Source organism: Ranitomeya imitator, chromosome 4 (genome assembly GCF_032444005.1).
Source record: "Ranitomeya imitator isolate aRanImi1 chromosome 4, aRanImi1.pri, whole genome shotgun sequence".
Lineage (NCBI taxonomy): Eukaryota > Metazoa > Chordata > Amphibia > Anura > Dendrobatidae > Ranitomeya > Ranitomeya imitator.
Genome location: NC_091285.1, coordinates 494,519,067 through 494,542,700, shown reverse-complemented (window position 1 = coordinate 494,542,700; position 23,634 = coordinate 494,519,067). Strand labels below are relative to the sequence as shown.

Sequence of the window (23,634 nt, the reverse complement as noted above, 5' to 3'; positions counted from 1 at the left end):
ATTGCAGATCTGCAATTTTTTCTCATGCCGATTCGGAATGCTGCGAGTGCATCCGATAATCAGATCACGTGCACCCATACTAGTCTATGAGTGCGTGTGATGTCATCCGAGTGCAGTCGACATCCGAGAACATGGAGAAGATGGAGAAATTAAGTTCTCCATCTTTTCCACACCTGTGCTGCCATTATCTCATGTAAGAGAATCGGATCACCGGTAAGGTGACACTCGGCTCACACTCAGGCAGAGTTTAAGCCGATTGACATTAGCATAATTATCCAGATTCTCATGCATGAGAGAATCTACGACAGTGTGAGAAAGCTCTAAAAGCTAAGAGTCTGTTATAGGGATTAACAGGTTAATTGTGAAATAACTTAAAAAAAAGACCCGTCCTTCATGTCAGAAGTGGCCAGTTTTTGCTCTTATTTTAGTCCTCCCCTGAGTATTCCATGTTCTAGAGATAAGGGGATTTCAATTAAAGTTACTTTTTATTATATTTTCCAAGGGGGCGTGGCTCACAGTTTAATAAGCACAGCTGCCCAAAGACACGGCACCAGAGAGTCCTGTGAGCTGTGCCCCTTAGTAAAGATAGTAAAAATTTGCACCAAATAAAAAGGCCCATAATTCTGGAACCGTACGGCATACTCAGGGGAGCAGAAGGAAGAATATTAGATTTTAAAAAAACTGTCCGCTTTTGACGGGCCCTCTTAAAAAAATGTAGATATTGTCAACTTCAAGAGGAATGTCTTGCTGCTGGTTACTGAACCACTCATTCACTTGTTCCGAAAAGTTGCCTCCTGCCATGTTCTCATTATACCGCCCTTGGTCCTATTGCTGTCCAGTCTAATGGGAAGACAGACTGGAAACAGCGCTACACAACTAAGCTCCCAAAATGTACAAGAACAAGGGTAATTGTTTAAAAGGCTTGTGTGGCTTATAAAAGAACACGTCCTTTAATACATTACTGCGTAATTCTGCGTTATTAGGGTGGAATCTCTATTTTGTAGCCTCATTTATTACAGTGGAGCAGTTACAAAGACGATCTCTCGTTCCGGCAGATCATATCTTTACATTTCTTTTTTTCATAGGAAATTGTAGTGCTGTAGAAAACTCTTGCTGAACACTTGTGAGTGTGATGTGAGAAACTCGCGCGAGTCTCTCGCATCAATACCCGGCACTCAGGACCGGAGCGTACGGCAGCATAGAAATACATACAGCCACACGCTCCGGTCCTGAGTGCCGGCGGCAGTGAGAGACTAGCGCGAGTTTCTCACATCACACTCACAAGTGTGACCTCGGCCTAACAAGAAGGAATCTTTCAGCAGTTATAGCTCAGTTCACACGGACACCATACCTGCTATAAAAGTGGAAATTTATGAGGGATCCAATATGGTCTCTTTTGTAAGAGATCTTGACAAATACCATTAACCATAATTGATCCATTTTTTTAACTTCTGTTGAACACACTTTCTCTATTCTGGACACTAATAAGCAGCGTCCCACTGAAATGCAAACGTTACATTACCCCTATTCACAAATGTTCCTATTCTTCTCTAAAATAATAAAATGGGCAGAGTGTAAAATGAATGATGAGATGTTTGCTTTGCCTGAACATAGTGTGTATTGTGTCAACTACTGCTCAAATAGGGGAATGGGGCCCACTCCTGCATAGGGGCCGCTTCTCCTGTGGGCCAGTCTAAGCCTCATACTAAGCAACAGAGAAGAAGCTCGCACGTATGGGCTACAGTAATCACTGAAATGGAGATCATTCTGGTACGTCAGACTTTACAAGGTGCTGGAATCCACAGGAACACTGCATCATAAAGCGCAAAATCAGCAGCAAAACTCTGATAAATACAAACGAAGAACACAGGAGAAATCGCACATGATGCAGTTTTAAGAATCTTTTCTGCTCTATTTAAAGTGAGACATATTTTTTTTAAATCTTCTTTCCCACAATGTAACCTCCATTCTAAGTGTATTTCTACCAAAATAATTTCAGTATAGCAGCAGGCGATGGGAAATGAATATTTTAATTGTTGCCCCTATTTCACCCTCACTGAAGCTGCAGTTCTCTTGGGCTGCCGGCTGAGTAAACAGTTCCTCGCTGTGTGCAGCCATTAATAAAGCTGTAGCCATTGTGCAGCGTGTCCTTAGAGACCAGACATGTCTCTGCTGATCATCTCAGGTGGATGGCATTGTGCCGACATCTTGCCAACAGGCTTTCATATTACCCTCTTAAAAAATAAACCCTTAATGACCATGTCAGAAGGGCCTTAATGACCTCATTTTTGTTCTTGTTTTTGCATCTCCATAATTCAGTAGCAATAGCTTTTTTTAGTGGTGTGGTCTTGTTTCTTGTTTTATGCGGCTGATATTGTAATTTGTTTTGGAGACGTTTTGGTGTACATACAAATTACTGGTGGTAATTAAAATAATTATTTTTGTGGTGCAAATATAGATGAAGAAATCTATTTTTGGCCTTATTCTTTGTTATTCTGATATCTGTGTTGCTGTTCATGTCCACTTTTATTTAAAATAGACTCTGGAGGCAGATTCAAAGGAAGATCTCTGTCCAGCCCATAGATCTTAGCCACACATTTACATATAAGAAAACCATGAATATCTCTGGAATAAGATATCGGATCGCAGATTTGAAGATACCATTTTATTCAGATTTCTATTACCCGCATGCCCATAACGACGGTTTAGGAGGATTGATCTTACTGGCAGGTTCGCTTTAAAGAGTCGGACTTTTATAGTATCTATTTCCAGTAGATTGAACTACAGAGACATCTTTCTTTTTTCTGGAGGAGAACTATGTTTTGCATATCTTTCTTTTTTGCCTATGTGGTCAAAAGAAAATATAGTTTTGGTACCAAAATAGCCACTTGAAACAAGATTATTGCTCTGAGTGAAAGGAAATAGACATGTTGCATATCGTATTGTAGATATACATTTTTGTTAGCCATGAATGGTGCAATAGCTACAAGAGTATTCATTTTTTTCTTACGTCTTCATCACATGGTGTTTTCCGAGAGGAGAAACAGCACTAACCCAAACATCACCCTGAGACGGATGGTGCGGGTCTTCTGGTATAAGACTCTCTGGATGATCCCGTTAAAGGGAATTTAGCAGCATGCATTTGCTATCTAATTGTAGTGCAGCAGGATGTATGGGGCATAGAGCCTGATTCCAGGGATGTCACTTATTAGGCTGTGCGTTGTAGTTTCAATGTAATCAGTGTTTTATCAGCAACAGATTATCACTGCCGGACTAGGTGTCACGTGCAGGCCAGTCAGGTTAATCTCTATAACTCCGCCCCCACCACTAATTGGCAGCTTACTGACACAATGTACACAGGAAGCTGCCAATCGGGTGTGGGTGGGGTTATACACAGCTCAGCATTCTGACCACGCTACATCTACAAGGGAGAAAAACAAGCAAGTGATACATCACTGGAATCGGTCTCTCTGCCCCTACATCATAATGCTCTCACATTACATAGCAAAAATCTGTGGACAGATTCCTTTTAATAGAGCCAATTCAGAAAACTAAAAACAGGACAGCTCTAAGTCACAAACTTCTGAGCTTAAAAGAAAATAAAGGTTCAGTTGTTGTGTTGGAGCATGATAAAATGGGAACATGTGAATCCCTAGAGGCTTCTAGCTAGTTTCCATCTCATGTCTGCTGATTCATGAATACATGTAACACTGTACTGCTGCAATAAGGGGGAATCTTATTATCGTATATTAAATTCCTAAAATTCACACATTTATCTTGGGTTATGAAGACAAACCTTAATGTTGTTCAGGTTGACATCAAGAAGGAAAGGATCATTAGCTTTTATCCTCTGTAAAGCATCTTCCACATTAGTCGGGTTTGGGGGATCTTCAAAAGTAGGTTTTACCTTCTCAGCCTTCACAACATCTTCAATGGAAGGTCATTAATGGAAACAGAAGGGCAGGTTAGCTTATGGAACCAATCATATCACCTGATACATGACATTTAGCGATTGGGAACTTGTAGGAAGCGATGAACGTTAATTATATATATATATATATATATATATATATAAAAATCATGCTATGGCACAGTCTTTACCCAAACTTAATAAGCCAATTTGATCAACATGGAAATTGTATTTCTTTTTTTTACTTAATTGATATGGTCTAAATCCAACCCCCACATAGATCAGGTGTCCTGTCTGTAACGTGAGTGTTGGGAATGAGTAATTCTCCAGCTTCCTGTCTGTTAATCGAGGGCTTGTACAATACATTATATATTCTTACTTCTTAGTTCGGGTCTATCTGATCCATCTTCATTTCGTTGTGGTCTGCTGGAAAAATGCTGCACTCCTAAGACGGCTGAAAAACAGAGAGCAGAATGCAGATATGACATAAGACCGCGGCGTTGTAATTGAGCAAGCTAGCACAAGAAAAATCCTGCATACATAGGTTTATTATGTCCGATTAGCGCAACCCACATGATGTTGTTTAGAATGAAGGAATTTCTTCTTCAACGTGTTCAACCAGTAATACATAATAGATTTTTTGTTTTGCTTCATATTTGTCATAACTTGCTACTTTAAGAAAACATTACTAAGAAATTGCTGAAGAACAATTTCCTATATCTTAATAGTGCAGTACAGGTTAAAGGGAACCTGTTAGTAGGATCAGCCCTCCTAAACCGCCTGTATGGGGATGTAGGTCATAGGAAGCTGAATAAAATGACACCTTGATATCTGCGGTCCAATGTCTTATTCCACAGAAACCTATGTTTGTCTTATATGTAAATGAGCTGTTCAGAACTATGGGCCGGACACTGATCTTACTGAGAATCTGCCTGAGAGCTTGTTTTAAATGAAAGGGGAAGATACCAGTGTGAGACATGTAATGACTGACAGTCTGCTCTCCTGATCTACTTGTTTCACACTGGTAACTCTCCCTTTCATGTAAAATATACTCTGGAGGCAGATTGTCAGGAAGATCAGTGTCCGGCCTATAGATCTTAAAGAAAATCTGTCAGCAGGTCTTTTGCATGTAACCTGAAGGCTGTGTCACTTGTCAAAGTATGTGCTGTTGTTTACTAACGGTGAAGGATTTATCACTAAGAGATTAACATTGCCGGACTACACTAGTCTGGCAAGTAAGCCGCTGATTGTGTCAGAGGAGCTGTACCCAGTAATCTAAGGCTGGGTTCCCATTGCGTTATGGGACCGCGTTAAACGGACAGCGTTGCACGGCAAAATTAACGCCGTGCAACGCGTCCGTTAACGCGCCCATTCACGCTAATGGGAACGCGCTTCACTAGCGCGTGCCATGTTCGGCACGCGCTAGCGACGCGCCGGTGATTCCTGGCGCGCCGCGGACGCTGCTTGCAGCGTCCGAGGCGCGCCCGCGGTCCGTTCCCCGCTCTCGCAGATCGGGGATCTGCGAGAGCGGGGACGTTACCGCGACCCCGACCGCAGCCCCATAGAAAACATTGCGTTAGCGCAATCCGCTAGCGCTAGCGCTAAACGGATTGCACTAACGCAATGTGACCCTAGCCTAAGTGATACATCGTTGGATTCAGCTTCTCTTTGCCTGCATCATGCTGCTCTCAGAAGAGGTAGCTAAAGCCTGCTGACAGATTCCGTTTAACAGCCGCTTTGCATATTATAAAAACTTGGATTTCTCTAGAATAAGACATCAGATTGCTGATATCAAGGTATCATTTTATTCAGCTTCCTATGACCAACATGCCCATATAGATGGCTAAAAGTGTTGATCCTACTGACAGATTCCCTTTATATCTATGAGCATCACTGTATGAACAGCTGCATATGTCCCAAATGACATTACTGACCAGAAAACATCAGACTGGATAATATTAGCTCTTTGATTTGGACACTGGCTACTAGGCCACATTTGATCACCATTTCCCAATTCTTTAGTCACCAAGAAATAATGATCATGCACACGTTCTGCATGACACATGAGGCTTTTGCAGCCGATATCCTCAGCGCCTCTAATACTTTCTAAGCCCCCTGATGTCATGATGATGCCTGAAGCTTACTGACTAGGTCTCACATGACTCCATGATTGCAAACATCAGAGGTGCCCAGGATGCCAGATGCACAAGTGAACACTGTCCTGGTTTAGCTGCCATGTAGGACCAGACTGTATGCTGGACCAGGGCAGCACAAATCTCTTTGCTCAGCTCTATTACATCATTTTGCCTTTGATTGTCCACATGCCCAATCTTCTGTAACATTGCAGCTCCCAGGCTTATCTTCATGACAGACAGGATATGCACTATTGACAGCCTTTAATTAAAGCACATAATACTACCTCTCCAGTGCTGATATTAGTTAGCGAGAAAAGGTAAACTACAATAGACCGTACATCGGGTACAGACATTAGATTATATGCAGTTATTTCTGCTACTTACTCGCAAGGTCACTCAGTTCGGTGTCTGTGGCACTTGCAAGAGCTTCTTCCAGTTCAGGCTCCAAGGTTACCTGCTCCTCTGGCTCCCGCTCCAGGGGCATATGCTTGGGAATAAATACCTTACCTGCAGGAAAACAAAATAATATAGAATTCGGTTTTGGACTTCCTAGCACTTACATTATTCTGTACATTCACTATATAGAACCATACAGTACTGCACTGACACATGCAGTCGGCCTACATATAGATATCGGGTGAATTAAGTTTTGAACGTGTCACCAATTTTCTAAGTACCGTAAATATATTTCTAAAGGTGCTATTGACATGAAACTCTCACCAGATGTCGGTAACAACCCATCCAATTGCTCTGGAGGAATGTTTAGTTTAGTAATACTATTTACTGGTATCCAGTTGGGAGTATATGATCAGGACAACTGAAGTAAATTGCATCGTCTTGCAATAAATTGAAGCCATAGTATACAGAGTACATAGATAGAAAGACAAATGTAAGTTTTAGAAATAAAAGGTCCTCTGTGTCTCACGGATGGTCACCGCTTAGAACCGTTGGTTGCATTTTTCATATTTGGCATCCTAATGTTCGCTTATGTATCACTGTATTTGTCTCACTCATGATGCTTTCTTAATAATTACTAACTTTTTGAACAGTCAATAAAGCTTCAATAAACATATATAAGGGCAGGTATATCTGTAATACTGATTTTTGCGTGCCTTGCAATCCCTCAGTGCACTGTTTCGCCCCCTGATTTTTGCATGCCTTGCCATCCCTCAGTGCACTGTTCCGCACCCTGATTTTTGCGTGCCTTGCCATCCCTCAGTGCACTGTTCCACCCCCTAATTTTTGTGTGCCTTGCCACCTCCCTCAGTGCACTATTGCACCCCCTGATTCTTGCATGCCTTACCACCACCCCTCAGTGCACTGTTCAGCAACCTGATTTTTGCATGACTTGCCACCTCCCTCAGTGCACTGTTCCATCCCCTGATTTTTGCATGCCTTGCCACCACCCTCGGTGCACTGTTCCGCCCCCTGATTTTTGCATGCCTTGCCACCACCCTCAGTGCACTGTTCCATCCCCTGATTTTTGCATGCCTTGCCACCACCCTCGGTGCACTGTTCCGCCCCCTGATTTTTGCATGCCTTGCCACCACCCTCGGTGCACTGTTCCGCCCCCTGATTTTTGCATGCCTTGCCACCACCCTCAGTGCACTGTTCCATCCCCTGATTTTTGCATGCCTTGCCACCACCCTCAGTGCACTGTTCCACCCCCTGATTCTTGCATGCCTTACCACCTCCCTCCCAATTTTTTTTATGCTTTTCGGAGCTTCTTTTTTTTCTAAACTGTTGAGGTAAACAACCTCTTTAAGATATAAAATCTCATTAAATTACAAAATAACATACCCTCTGCATGAACTCCTTGTTAAATACACGAGGTTACGCCCTTGTCCAAGATGTTTTTTGGCCAAATACATTTGTCCACTTTTCATGATACAGAAATTTGGCCTGTACCCTACTAAACACAGTCACGGGAGAATATTTCATCTGCCAACAGTCATGTGTGATCAGTCTCTGGTCAGTATGACTTTCCTATGTGCCCTGTTATGTAATTCTAACAAGTAAACTCTATGGCACTGAGAAATGCAGACGCGATGTTTACAGACACTGAGGATTGGATTTCAATGTCAAGTAGAGAATGTGTTAAAACTCAAGAACTTAATAAATAAAATGGAACATTTTTGTCCTGGGCGATAACTTCACACACCCTTTGTGTTAGCAGGACTGAACAGAAAATACTATGGCAAGAAAAAGTTCCAGAATGACTAGAGCCTAGGCGAGATGTAGGGCTGGGTTCAGCTTATAGCTGGTGCTACTAAAGGTGAAACGGCATTGTGTTCTGTCACTTATGCATAACTCAGATACGTAACTTCGTAGCAACTCACAGTCAGTTTACTGTTCTAGTCTGACACAGCCTTTATCACTAGCATTACCATGTACAGTACGTACATCACTCATATGGCACTACTGTGTATGTGCGGCACTCAGCAGACACCATCTCGAACTTGAACTATTCAGCTGGCACTATTGTGTACGTGGAGCAATCAGCTAGCACTATCGTGTACGCTGAGCACTCAGCTATCACTATCGTGTACGTGGAGCACTCAGCTATCACTATCGTGTACGTGGAGCACTCAGCTATCACTATCGTGTACGTGGAGCACTCAGCTATCACTATCGTGTACGTGGAGCACTCAGCTATCACTATCGTGTACGTGGAGCACTCAGCTATCACTATTGTGTACATGGAGCACTCAGCTATCACTATCGTGTACGTGGAGCACTCAGCTATCACTATCGTGTATGTGGAGCACTCAGCTATCACTATCGTGTACGTGGAGCACTCAGCTATCACTATTGTGTACATGGAGCACTCAGCTGGCACTATCGTGTACGTGGAGCACTCAGCTATCACCATCGTGTACGTGGAGCACTCAGCTATCACCATCGTGTACGTGGAGCACTCAGCTATCACTATCGTGTACGTGGAGCACTCAGCTATCACTATCGTGTACGTGGAGCACTCAGCTATCACCATCGTGTACGTGGAGCACTCAGCTGGCACTATCGTGTACATGGAGCACCTAGCTGGCACTATCGTGTACGCTGAGCACTCAGCTATCGCTATCGTGAACGTGGAGCACTCAGCTATCACTATCGTGTACGTGGAGCACTCAGCTAGCATTATTGTGTACACGGAGCACTCAGCTGGCACTATCGTGTACGTGGAGCACTCAGCTATCACTATCGTGTACATGGAGCACTCAGCTATCACTATCGTGTACGTGGAGCATTCAGCTATCACTATCGTGTACATGGAGCACTCTGCTGGCACTATCGTGTACGTGGAGCACTCAGCTATCACCATCGTGTATGTGGAGCACTCAGCTGGCACTATCGTGAACGTGGAGCACTCAGATAGCACTATCGTGTACGCTGAGCACTCAGCTATCACTATCATGAACGTGGAGTACTCAGCTATCACTGTCGTGTACGTGGAGCACTCAGCTATCACTATCGTGAACGTGGAGCACTCAGCTATCACTATCGTGTATGTGGAGCACTCAGCTATCACTATTGTGTACATGGAGCACTCAGCTATCACTATCGTGTACATGGAGCACTCAGCTGGCACTATCGTGTACGTGGAGCACTCAGCTATCACTATCGTGTACATGGAGCACTTAGCTATCACTATTGTGTACGTGGAGCACACAGCTGGCACTATTGTGTACGTGGAGCACACAGCTGGCACTATCATGTATGTGGAGCACTCAGCTTGGTATTATCGTGTACATGCAGCACTCAACTGGAACCACCATATACAGTACATGCAGCACTCAGCTATCACTTTTGTGTACATGCAGCCCCCAGCGGAATGGAACGATCATGTACGTGGAGCACTCAGCTGGAACTATCGTGTAAGTGGAGCACTCAGCTGGCGTTATAGTCTATGTGGAGCACTCAGCTGGCATTAACATTTATATGGAGCACTCAGCTGGTGTTATCGTTTACGTGGAGCACTCAGCTGGCATTGTTGTTTATGTGGAGCACTCACCTGGCATTATCGTTTACGTGGAGCACTCAGGTACCGTTATCGCTTATGTGGAGCACTCAGCTGGCACTGTTTAGGAGGTCACTCTGTTAGTCCTCATGTTTGTGTATATACTGTGTTTGTATGAGTCACATATGTATAACCAAATCTGGTGTTATCCTGATGGACAGATGTGATTAACAGATCAGGACTACTTTTACACAGATATGAAGAGATTGGATGTCATGTTTAGCAGGTGTAATGTATAAAGTAAAAATGACCTCACCCTGGGGCCGCTTGTCATGGATCATACACCAGTAAAGAGTGAGCAATTAAACTAATTATGTAATTTGGGAGTACTGTGTAATTACAAAAACAGGGCATAGAGAAAATGACCTCTGCTTTTAGGCACTTCAGGAATGTGCCTGTTGTTTTCATAAGGTCACAACTTGCAGAATATTGTAGTTTGTTCCCATTGCAGGTTATAGGGGTTTTATCACAGTAAGTGGGGACGTTGTTAGAAGAATTGGTGATCAGTGCGAGTCATTTGTCAGGATCTCTGCTGATAGTAATAATAAACTCTGCGCTGTTCCTCTATTGTTACCCCTGGAAATGTCTGAACAATTTGACATTGACTGGGTATTATCATTGCTGTAGGCAATACAGTAGGCCGCTACATAGAATTAATACTTCCAGCTTTGGCAGGACATCACCAGAATACACACTGCTGATGGCAATTTATCTCAGCAGGTCCAACCTCAAATCCTTACAGTAGGCTCGGTTCACGCACATCCAGTGCTGTCCGTACAAAACAGAATTGTAGAGGAAACCTCTACAGACCCATTCACAATAACGAGGCGACCGAGGCATAAAACATTTTATATACTGAAAAAATGGAAAGGGTCAGTACAAATATGGACACTTTGATTTACATTTGCGCAATTTGTAATGGATATGCATGTACAACAAAATGGATCTGTTGATGGATGACATAACAGTTGTGACTCGTTTTCCCATAGGCTTCAATGTTACAAAAAGGACCCAATTACTATTCTTTTTTTTTTTTTGGGCCGGACAAAAAGTGTAAACTACATTTTTTGTTCTGACTTAAACACAAAGAGCAGCTGGAAAAGAGACAAGTGGAAGACATTTTATGACATGTTCCCATGAATGGGTCCGAAACGGTTCCAAAACCAGAAAGGACTACCCACATGTGAAGAGAGCCTAATTACATGAATGACTACACACTGTAAATACAATGCAGTAATAGGAATGTATCTTCTCGCCAATATCCCCGTTCCCCAAAAATACCCCGACTTTCCACGTCATTCTTGTGACAGTTTCGCTAACAAATGTCTAACATCTGAAATTAGGCTACTTGTAAGAGAGCACATTTGTAGGAAGTCTCAAGCATTTTACCAACACGATCAAAGTAAACAAGATGAAAAAGAAGAATCCGTTCCTGTGTTTGTAGAACGCTCCTGCGTCCTTTGTGGATATAATTTGTATCTGGAAGTAATCAAAGTGGAGATCCTGTTTTTGCAAATCTCCATTACGTTATTGCCAGCTATAGGATTGTAGCAGGATACAGCGCCAAGAGACATATATTTATTTAGCTGTGCAAGCTGAATCCCGCTAGATGGGACCACCAAAGGATTCAATCTCCGTGCATGAAGGCAGCTATAGTTATAGCACCAAAATCTTAACGATATTTGTAAAGGGCTTATTAACCATATAAAGCCAGGAGACACAACTGGCCAGGGTTCCTGTGGTCCATGTTAGTTGCCTCCTATCTCTAATAATATATTCTACTGAGAGTCTGCTATCCTTCCGCAACGTTTTAACATAATCTACTAAAAGGTTACAAAATACCGAGGACCCCTACATATATACCGCCAATGCCTCCCTGGTTTACCTAACCTTGGTTGAAAAGGTACATGGATGGCAAAAGGTTATGAGTTGTTCTAAGAAGGGCCAGTGCCAGCATCAAGCAAACCCTTTCCATTGGTGACATCTGCCATACATGCACGATGGATGTGCACGTAACATGTATTGAGTGAGCTCAGGAGCTTTGTTATATAGTGGCCTTCCAGTCTACCGATCGGCTCCAGATGGGTCCAATCGCAGAATTTTAAACAGCTTAAATGCAACTGTTCATTTTGACAGCAGCATTTAAAAAGTTCAATATTTGGGGAGGGATGTCCTTTCAAATGCCCCTCCATGCCCCCCAACATGCACCAAGGACCTCCCGAATGGGCTTCTTAGCAGATCATTAATTGCAATATTACAGTATTGGCCCCTCATTTGAATATAACTAATATAAGTAACCCACTGACCAGAATAATCCCAATTACATGCTGATTTGAGGTTTATTGCTGCTGTTTAGCCTTTATTCCCTTTTCCCACAATAGTCTAATAGCTTTCACTTGCAATTAAACACATCAGAGCAAGACCGAGTTCTTCCCATTGATGTTTTACAAACATTTTATACAGACAGATAAGGCTGTTTCTTCATGGATCTCCATTGGATTTTAATGGATTAATTTAGCATTACAATTCTGAGTCTTTAAGCAAACTTATAGCTAAAAACCATAAACTAATCACGAGACCTCCTATCTTGAGGCTTTGCAGCTCACAAACTGAAAATGAGACAGGAAATGGCAAAACACCACAGAACATTTCTGGGAATAACACGGAACAGCCAAAAAGCAATCTGCAATCTGTCTTCATATTATTCCCTACAAAACTAAAACCAGTGTATAGTCACAGAAAGATTGACCATTGGTGAGAAATATATTTGAAATGGGGTCACAAGTGCTCTGAGAGTGATCCTAAGCCAGGTAAGGGCTCTGGCTGACATGAACAAACCCTGCCCAAACGGTGAGGACATCGGCCTCAATGACATCTACAGACTGGACAGTACTGTGCACGCGCCACCCCATCATGACGCACAGCACCGGTGTGGGATTTCAGAGCCAGACAGGGTGTACTGAGTTTACACAAAGCACTGACAAATTAATTTGCACACACAATATAAATAATATTTGTGAAAAAAAAATGTAATCCCTCTACACAATATATATCTTTTTCAGCTATTTTTAAAAGGGTTGGCTTCCCAAAATAACGGATAGTTGGTAAGTTGCTGATTGCTGGTGGTTCAACTGCATGCAACCTAGCTACTTTTGAATCCAAAGAAGGGAAGTATAAGGCCAAAGAGTAAAATTTAAGATATTTTATTCACAATAAATTAAAATCAAAATTCATCAACATACATAAGGGACTCAAACAAGGCAGAGTGAGCTCCAAGCAACCCAGACAATAATCTGCAAAATATTAACGGCAAAAAAAAAAAAAAAGTCAAATAGTTTCAATATATATTACATATAGGTGAATCAGCAGGCTCTGAATTTGTAAAGAGCGAGTTTCATAATAATTGCACAAAAATGCCTATAAAAATCAGGAAAACACAATCTGTTAAAGTGCAAGTGCACAGGCTCCAAAATTATATCAGTGCATAGTTAAAGGAGATCATATATGTTATGATAAGGTGATTCAGTACCACAATGGACATAGAGGTCAGAGCACATACAGTGACCTGACAATAACCCAAAAACATAGAACGAGCTCTGAGACGTGGAAACTCTGCTGACCGCAATCCCTAATCCTCTCCAACACACTAGAGGCAGCCGTGGATTGCGCCTAACGCTCCCTATGCAACTCGGCACAGCCTGAGAAACTAGCTAGCCTGAAGATAGAAAATAAGCCTACCTTGCCTCAGAGAAATACCCCAAAGGAAAAGGCAGCCCCCACATATAATGACTGTGAGTTAAGATGAAAAGACAAACGTAGAGATGAAATAGATTTAGCAAAGTGAGGCCCGACTTTCTGAACAGAGCGAGGATAGGAAAGGTAACTTTGCGGTCAACACAAAACCCTACAAAAACCACGCAAAGGGGGCAAAAAGACCCTCCGTACCGAACTAACGGCACGGAGGTACACCATCTGCGTCCCAGAGCTTCCAGCAAGCAGGAAAAAACAAATAGACAAGCTGGACAGAAAAAAACAGCAAACAAAATAGCAAAGCGGAACTTAGCTATGCAGAGCAGCAGGCCACAGGAACGATCTAGGAGGAAACAGGTCCAATACTAGAACATTGACTGGAGGCCAGGATCAAAGCACAAGGTGGAGTTAAATAGAGCAGCACCTAACGACTTCACCACATCACCTGAGGAAGGAAACTCAGAAGCCGCAGTACCACTTTCCTCCACCAACGGAAGCTCACAGAGAGAATCAGCCGAAGTACCACTTGTGACCACAGGAGGGAGCTCTGCCACAGAATTCACAACAGTACCCCCCCTTGAGGAGGGGTCACCGAACCCTCACCAGAGCCCCCAGGACGACCAGGATGAGCCATATGAAAGGCACGAACAAGATCGGGAGCATGGACATCAGAGGCAAAGACCCAGGAATTATCTTCCTGAGCATAACCCTTCCACTTAACCAGATACTGGAGTTTCCGTCTTGAAACACGAGAATCCAAAATCTTCTCCACAATATACTCCAACTCCCCCTCCACCAAAACCGGGGCAGGAGGATCAACAGATGGAACCATAGGTGCCACGTATCTCCGCAACAATGACCTATGGAATACGTTATGTATGGAAAAAGAATCTGGAAGGGTCAGACGAAAAGACACAGGATTAAGAACCTCAGAAATCCTATACGGACCAATGAAACGAGGTTTAAACTTAGGAGAGGAAACCTTCATAGGAATATGACGAGAAGATAACCAAACCAAATCCCCAACACGAAGTCGGGGACCCACACAGCGTCTGCGATTAGCGAAACGTTGAGCCTTCTCTTGGGACAAGGTCAAATTGTCCACTACATGAGTCCAAATCTGCTGCAACCTGTCCACCACAGTATCCACACCAGGACAGTCCGAAGACTCAACCTGCCCTGAAGAGAAACGAGGATGGAACCCAGAGTTGCAGAAAAACAGCGAAACCAAGGTAGCCGAGCTGGCCCGATTATTAAGGGCGAACTCAGCCAAAGGCAAAAAGGACACCCAGTCATCCTGATCAGCAGAAACAAAGCATCTCAGATATGTTTCCAAGGTCTGATTGGTTCGTTCGGTCTGGCCATTAGTCTGAGGATGGAAAGCCGAGGAAAAAGACAAGTCAATGCCCATCCTACCACAAAAGGCTCGCCAAAACCTCGAAACAAACTGGGAACCTCTGTCAGAAACAATATTCTCTGGAATGCCATGTAAACGAACCACATGCTGGAAGAACAATGGCACCAAATCAGAGGAGGAAGGTAATTTAGACAAGGGTACCAAATGGACCATCTTAGAGAAGCGATCACAGACCACCCAAATGACTGACATCTTTTGAGAGACGGGAAGATCTGAAATAAAATCCATAGAGATATGTGTCCAAGGCCTCTTCGGGACCGGCAAGGGCAAAAGCAACCCACTGGCACGAGAACAGCAGGGCTTAGCCCGAGCACAAATCCCACAGGACTGCACAAAAGTACGCACATCCCGCGACAGAGATGGCCACCAAAAGGATCTAGCCACTAACTCTCTGGTACCAAAGATTCCAGGATGACCAGCCAACACCGAACAATGAACCTCAGAGATAACTTTATTCGTCCACCTATCAGGGACAAACAGTTTCTCCGCAGGGCAACGATCAGGTCTATTAGCCTGAAATTTTTGCAGCACCCGCCGCAAATCAGGGGAGATGGCAGACACAATTACTCCCTCTTTGAGGATACCCGCCGGCTCAAATAAACCCGGAGAGTCGGGCACAAAACTCCTAGACAGAGCATCCGCCTTCACATTTTTAGAGCCCGGAAAGTACGAAATCACAAAGTCAAAACGGGCAAAAAACAGCGACCAACGAGCCTGTCTAGGATTCAATTGCTTGGCAGACTCGAGATAAGTCAAGTTCTTATGATCAGTCAAGACCACCACGCGATGCTTAGCTCCTTCAAGCCAATGACGCCACTCCTCGAATGCCCACTTCATGGCCAGCAACTCTCGGTTGCCCACATCATAATTTCGCTCAGCAGGCGAAAACTTCCTGGAAAAGAAGGCGCATGGTTTCATCACCGAGCAATCAGAACTTCTCTGCGACAAAACAGCCCCTGCTCCAATCTCAGAAGCATCAACCTCGACCTGGAACGGAAGCGAAACATCTGGTTGACACAACACAGGGGCAGAAAAAAAACGACGCTTCAACTCTTGAAAAGCTTCCACAGCAGCAGAAGACCAATTGACCACATCAGCACCCTTCTTGGTCAAATCGGTCAATGGTTTAGCAATACTAGAAAAATTGCAGATGAAGCGACGATAAAAATTAGCAAAGCCCAAGAACTTTTGCAGACTTTTCAGAGATGTCGGCTGAGTCCAATCATGGATGGCTTGGACCTTAACAGGGTCCATCTCAATAGTAGAAGGGGAAAAGATGAACCCCAAAAATGAAACCTTCTGAACACCAAAGAGACACTTTGATCCCTTCACAAACAAAGAATTAGCACGCAGGACCTGAAACACCGTTCTGACCTGCTTCACATGAGACTCCCAATCATCCGAGAAGATCAAAATGTCATCCAAGTACACAATCAGGAATTTATCCAGGTACTCTCGGAAGATGTCATGCATAAAGGACTGAAACACTGATGGAGCACTGGCAAGTCCGAATGGCATTACTAGATACTCAAAATGGCCCTCGGGCGTATTAAATGCAGTTTTCCATTCATCGCCTCGCTTAATACGCACAAGATTATACGCACCACGAAGATCTATCTTGGTGAACCAACTAGCCCCCTTAATCCGAGCAAACAAATCAGATAACAACGGCAAAGGGTACTGAAATTTAACCGTGATCTTATTTAGAAGGCGGTAATCTATACAAGGTCTCAGTGAACCATCCTTCTTGGCCACAAAAAAGAACCCTGCTCCTAATGGCGACGATGACGGGCGAATATGCCCCTTCTCCAAGGACTCCTTCACATAACTCCGCATAGCGGCGTGCTCAGTCGACCTTTTGGGAATTTACTACCAGGAATCAAATCGATAGCACAATCACAATCCCTATGCGGAGGTAGGGTATCGGACTTGGGCTCATCAAATACATCCCGGTAATCAGACAAGAACTCTGGAACCTCAGAAGGGGTGGATGACGAAATAGTCAGAAATGGGACATCACCATGTACCCCCTGACAACCCCAGCTGGACACAGACATGGATTTCCAATCTAATACTGGATTATGGACTTGTAGCCATGGCAACCCCAACAAGACCACATCATGCAGATTATGCAACACCAGAAAGCGAATAACCTCCTGATGTGCAGGAGCCATGCACATGGTCAGCTGGGTCCAGTACTGAGGCTTATTCTTGGCCAAAGGCGTAGCATCAATTCCTCTCAATGGAATAGGACACTGCAAGGGCTCCAAGAAAAACCCACAACACCTAGCATACTCCAAGTCCATCAAATTCAGGGCAGCGCCTGAATCCACAAATGCCATGACAGAATACGATGACAAAGAGCAGATCAAGGTAACGGACAGAAGAAATTTTGACTGTACCGTACCAATGGTGGCAGACCTAGAGAACCGCTTAGTGCGCTTAGGACAATCAGAGATAGCATGAGTGGAATCACCACAGTAGAAACACAGCCCATTCAGACGTCTGTGTTCTTGCCGTTCAACTCTGGTCAAAGTCCTATCGCACTGCATAGGCTCAGATTTAAGCTCAGGTAATACCGCCAAATGGTGCACAGATTTACGCTCACGCAAGCGTCGACCGATCTGAATGGCCAAAGACATAGACTCATTCAGACCAGCAGGCATAGGAAATCCCACCATGACATCCTTAAGGGCTTCAGAGAGACCTTTTCTGAAAATAGCTGCGAGCGCACCTTCATTCCATTGAGTGAGTACGGACCACTTTCTAAATTTCTGACAATATACCTCTATCTCATCCTGACCCTGAAACAGAGCCAGCAAATTTTTCTCTGCCTGATCCACTGAATTAGGTTCATCGTACAGCAATCCGAGCGCCAGGAAAAACGCATCGATATTACTTAATGCAGGATCTCCTGACGCAAGAGAAAATGCCCAGTCCTGAGGGTCGCCACGTAAAAAAGAAATAATGATCCTAACTTGTTGAACTGGGTCACCAGAGGAGCGAGGTTTCAAAGCCAGAAATAGTTTACAATTATTTTTGAAACTCAGAAATTTAGTTCTATCTCCAAAAAACAAATCAGGAATAGGAATTCTCGGTTCTAACATAGAATTCTGAACCACAAAGTCTTGAATATTTTGTACTCTTGCCGTGAGCTGATCCACACATGAAGACAGACCCTTAATGCCCATCGCTACACCTGTGTCCTGAACCACCCAAATGTCTAGGGGGAAAAAAAGGCAAAACACAGTGCAGAGAAAAAAAAATGGTCTCAGAACTTCTTTTTTTAAATGCAGTTTTCCATTCATCGCCTCGCTTAATACGCACAAGATTATACGCACCACGAAGATCTATCTTGGTGAACCAACTAGCCCCCTTAATCCGAGCAAACAAATCAGATAACAACGGCAAAGGGTACTGAAATTTAACCGTGATCTTATTTAGAAGGCGGTAATCTATACAAGGTCTCAGTGAACCATCCTTCTTGGCCACAAAAAAGAACCCTGCTCCTAATGGCGACGATGACGGGCGAATATGCCCCTTCTCCAAGGACTCCTTCACATAACTCCGCATAGCGGCGTGCTCAGTCGACCTTTTGGGAATTTACTACCAGGAATCAAATCGATAGCACAATCACAATCCCTATGCGGAGGTAGGGTATCGGACTTGGGCTCATCAAATACATCCCGGTAATCAGACAAGAACTCTGGAACCTCAGAAGGGGTGGATGACGAAATAGTCAGAAATGGGACATCACCATGTACCCCCTGACAACCCCAGCTGGACACAGACATGGATTTCCAATCTAATACTGGATTATGGACTTGTAGCCATGGCAACCCCAACAAGACCACATCATGCAGATTATGCAACACCAGAAAGCGAATAACCTCCTGATGTGCAGGAGCCATGCACATGGTCAGCTGGGTCCAGTACTGAGGCTTATTCTTGGCCAAAGGCGTAGCATCAATTCCTCTCAATGGAATAGGACACTGCAAGGGCTCCAAGAAAAACCCACAACGCCTAGCATACTCCAAGTCCATCAAATTCAGGGCAGCGCCTGAATCCACAAATGCCATGACAGAATACGATGACAAAGAGCAGATCAAGGTAACGGACAGAAGAAATTTTGACTGTACCGTACCAATGGTGGCAGACCTAGAGAACCGCTTAGTGCGCTTAGGACAATCAGAGATAGCATGAGTGGAATCACCACAGTAGAAACACAGCCCATTCAGACGTCTGTGTTCTTGCCGTTCAACTCTGGTCAAAGTCCTATCGCACTGCATAGGCTCAGATTTAAGCTCAGGTAATACCGCCAAATGGTGCACAGATTTACGCTCACGCAAGCGTCGACCGATCTGAATGGCCAAAGACATAGACTCATTCAGACCAGCAGGCATAGGAAATCCCACCATGACATCCTTAAGGGCTTCAGAGAGACCTTTTCTGAAAATAGCTGCGAGCGCACCTTCATTCCATTGAGTGAGTACGGACCACTTTCTAAATTTCTGACAATATACCTCTATCTCATCCTGACCCTGAAACAGAGCCAGCAAATTTTTCTCTGCCTGATCCACTGAATTAGGTTCATCGTACAGCAATCCGAGCGCCAGGAAAAACGCATCGATATTACTTAATGCAGGATCTCCTGACGCAAGAGAAAATGCCCAGTCCTGAGGGTCGCCACGTAAAAAAGAAATAATGATCCTAACTTGTTGAACTGGGTCACCAGAGGAGCGAGGTTTCAAAGCCAGAAATAGTTTACAATTATTTTTGAAACTCAGAAATTTAGTTCTATCTCCAAAAAACAAATCAGGAATAGGAATTCTCGGTTCTAACATAGAATTCTGAACCACAAAGTCTTGAATATTTTGTACTCTTGCCGTGAGCTGATCCACACATGAAGACAGACCCTTAATGCCCATCGCTACACCTGTGTCCTGAACCACCCAAATGTCTAGGGGGAAAAAAAGGCAAAACACAGTGCAGAGAAAAAAAAATGGTCTCAGAACTTCTTTTTTCCCTCTATTGATAATCATTAGTACTTTTGGCCTCCAGTACTGTTATGATAAGGTAATTCAGTACCACAATGGACATAGAGGTCAGAGCACATACAGTGACCTGACAATAACCCAAAAACATAGAACGAGCTCTGAGACATGGAAACTCTGCTGACCGCAATCCCTAATCCTCTCCAACACACTAGAGGCAGCCGTGGATTGCGCCTAACGCTCCCTATGCAACTCGGCACAGCCTGAGAAACTAGCTAGCCTGAAGATAGAAAATAAGCCTACCTTGCCTCAGAGAAATACCCCAAAGGAAAAGGCAGCCCCCACATATAATGACTGTGAGTTAAGATGAAAAGACAAGCGTAGAGATGAAATAGATTTAGCAAAGTGAGGCCCGACTTTCTGAACAGAGCGAGGATAGGAAAGGTAACTTTGCGGTCAACACAAAACCCTACAAAAACCACGCAAAGGGGGCAAAAAGACCCTCCGTACCGAACTAACGGCACGGAGGTACACCCTCTGCGTCCCAGAGCTTCCAGCAAGCAGGAAAAAAGAAATAGACAAGCTGGACAGAAAAAAACAGCAAACAAAATAGCAAAGCGGAACTTAGCTATGCAGAGCAGCAGGCCACAGGAACGATCCAGGAGGAAACAGGTCCAATACTAGAACATTGACTGGAGGCCAGGATCAAAGCACAAGGTGGAGTTAAATAGAGCAGCACCTAACGACTTCACCACATCACCTGAGGAAGGAAACTCAGAAGCCGCAGTACCACTTTCCTCCACCAACGGAAGCTCACAGAGAGAATCAGCCGAAGTACCACTTGTGACCACAGGAGGGAGCTCTGCCACAGAATTCACAACACATATAAGGGCCAAAAATGACTTATGGTAAGGTGCAAGTGCGTAATAGCAGAGTAATAGTAGGCACAAAAAGGCCATTCATAAGTGCCAATGTAAATAATAGAAAGGCAGCAACAACATGTTAATTACCTGTGTTAATGTGGATTGCAAGGAGAGGGAAAACCCTGATGTGCGTTTCGCACGTAGCTTCTTCCTGGGGGTCATAGTCAGGACATTTTTTGGCCTGGAGGAATGCCAAGGATGGGGGCTGAGTTTGGTGCAAGTATTTTTGGGCCACAGCATCTGACAGGGAATTCTATCAGATATCAAAATGATATCATTTTCCCATATCTCACCAACAGTAATAGGAACAATGGTGAAAATGCAGAACCATCACTCCTTTCAATGGAGGACTCACTTTAGGTGATAAATTGTAATGGTGGGAAAACCCCTTTAAAAGAAATCTATCATGAATTTTTTTTTTATTGATATCAGTGATATAAATCATCTAAAGGTCTGAGTACAACAGTAACAATGATGCCTGATTTATAGTAATCCGATGTGCCAGCACTGTATACTCAAGCTTTAAAGCCACATGCAAAGTAGCCTGAAGGTTCACTGGAGGCAAAGTTGTAGTATAATGTGCAAAATAATCTATATGTGTGGAATGCTATTAGGATTGTGTCTTCAGTGAAAAGCACTTGAGTAGACAGCAGACCTATATGGAAATTTAGGGTAGGTTCACGTGGGGCTGATATACTGTGGATTCTCCATACAGATTTTCTGTCTGTTAAATCTGTTGTGGGAAAATCCATCATCACATTGAATTAAATTATATCAAATCTTATTAACTTGCTATATAAAAATCTGCATGCAGTGACCTGGAAATTAACCTGCAGTTAATTTTTGTTGCAAATTTTCCCACCAGATTACACACTTGAATGGATTTTGCTCCCAATTTGTCATGGATTTTTTCCCCACATAATCTATATTTCGTGTGGATGTATCTTTAAAGCATTTAAATTATCTTGTTCAGAAATAGTAAAAGTATTGAAAAGGGTTAAAGTAGTGCACTGTCGGCTTATGTAACCAGCCAGCAGATGAATCTAACCCTATAGCAAAGGTAAAAAAAACATAAGCGAATCTGGATGCTGACCAACCCCACTTTTTCATAATGTATCAGAAGGGAAAAATCTGGATTCTCTTGCATCATAATAGAAACCACATGTTCCTCATACTGCGGAAAAGACAAACAAGCAGAATGACCATTGTACAGCACAGTACAAATAAATGTAGGATCTTTAATAACATGGACCTCCCTTGCTGAGAATATACCAACCCTGCTTTTGGGCCTCATTCAGACATCCGTAATATTTGTCGTATGTAAAAACACGGATTGTTGCTCATCAGAGTTTCATCAGTGTTGGGTCAGTGTTACTTTTTATCATAAGTGTTTCACCAGTGATTTTTTAATGGGAAAAAACCCTGCAGAGCTTCTACAGGGAGCACATGGATTGCAGAAAGATTTTATCCGTGTGCGGTTCGTGATTTTCACAGACCCATGGACTTGTGTGGGTAATTTTGATCTATGACTCAGAACAAAAATTGTAAGACAAGGTGAAGGGGGTTTGGAGAGGATGGGGAGGCTTGCATAGAAGGAAGGGACCTAAGACCATCCTCACAGAATCTATTTCTATTAAATCTACAAAAATGCTTAGAATAAAAATCTCGTTTATGAACTGATGAATAATTAAGATCAAGAAAAATCCATGCAGAAGCTGAGCTCAAGTAGCCCTGTGTCTAGGGATGACTATAAGAAAAATCTATAAAGTATATTTAGAGTGTAGCTGAACCCATAATCACCGCCTTCCTGGATGGGCCGCGTTACCACCATCTGCGGTAGATTAGTGACGTGCCTGTCATTCCATTCATCACAATGGAGATGTCTATGGGATCAACAAACCTAGATTAACATACAGAAAGGCAACACTTCTACCACTCACTCTATAAATGACTGATGGACAGTAATACTCGGGGAAACAATGGGAATAAAATAAAAACTGGTCTCTTTTGACCTGGTGACAGGACCTATTTAAACTGTAAGAGACATCATGTTGCCCATCATCACATGTAAATGATCACAAGTGGTCGGAACTACTAGCACTGGCTCCATTACCTTTCTTTTCCCCAGTAAAGGGCACATAGTCCTCCCGGTCTTGATGCTCCATAGCTTCTTTCTGCAGATAAGACAGAAGATGTTCTCTGTCAAATGTCCCAGACGCTTCCTTTGTTGTCTGATCCTTCTGTCGGAACCCAGCAGGTAATAGGGCATTCTGAAAATCAATAAAAGGTTTTTAGACATTTTATGCTCCTCAAAGCTAGTTACAATTTGTTAGTGTGCTTTGTGCATATTAGGCTTAGTCTAAGGTGCATTAAAGAGATATTATGATTGCAGTAATTAGTTAATCATTGAAGACAGGTTCTATAATAATGCACTTTGCACAACCATTTTTCTCATGGTTTTCAAGATCTCTTTTTTGCAGTCATTCA

General features: G+C 43.3%; 1 protein-coding gene across 2 annotated transcripts in view; it reads right to left on the bottom strand.

The window, feature by feature from the left end:
* LOC138676561 (tropomodulin-2-like) overlaps positions 1-23,634 on the bottom strand; it is a 75,572-nt gene that overhangs the window by 8,582 nt on the left and 43,356 nt on the right. For both annotated transcript variants that reach the window (XM_069765992.1, XM_069765993.1), the window contains exons 3-6: positions 23,261-23,417; positions 6,430-6,552; positions 4,290-4,364; positions 3,797-3,927 (exon numbers count right to left, since the gene is read on the bottom strand). In XM_069765992.1, the coding sequence (XP_069622093.1) occupies positions 3,797-3,927; positions 4,290-4,364; positions 6,430-6,552; positions 23,261-23,417 (486 nt within the window). The remainder of the gene's footprint in view (positions 1-3,796; positions 3,928-4,289; positions 4,365-6,429; positions 6,553-23,260; positions 23,418-23,634) is intronic.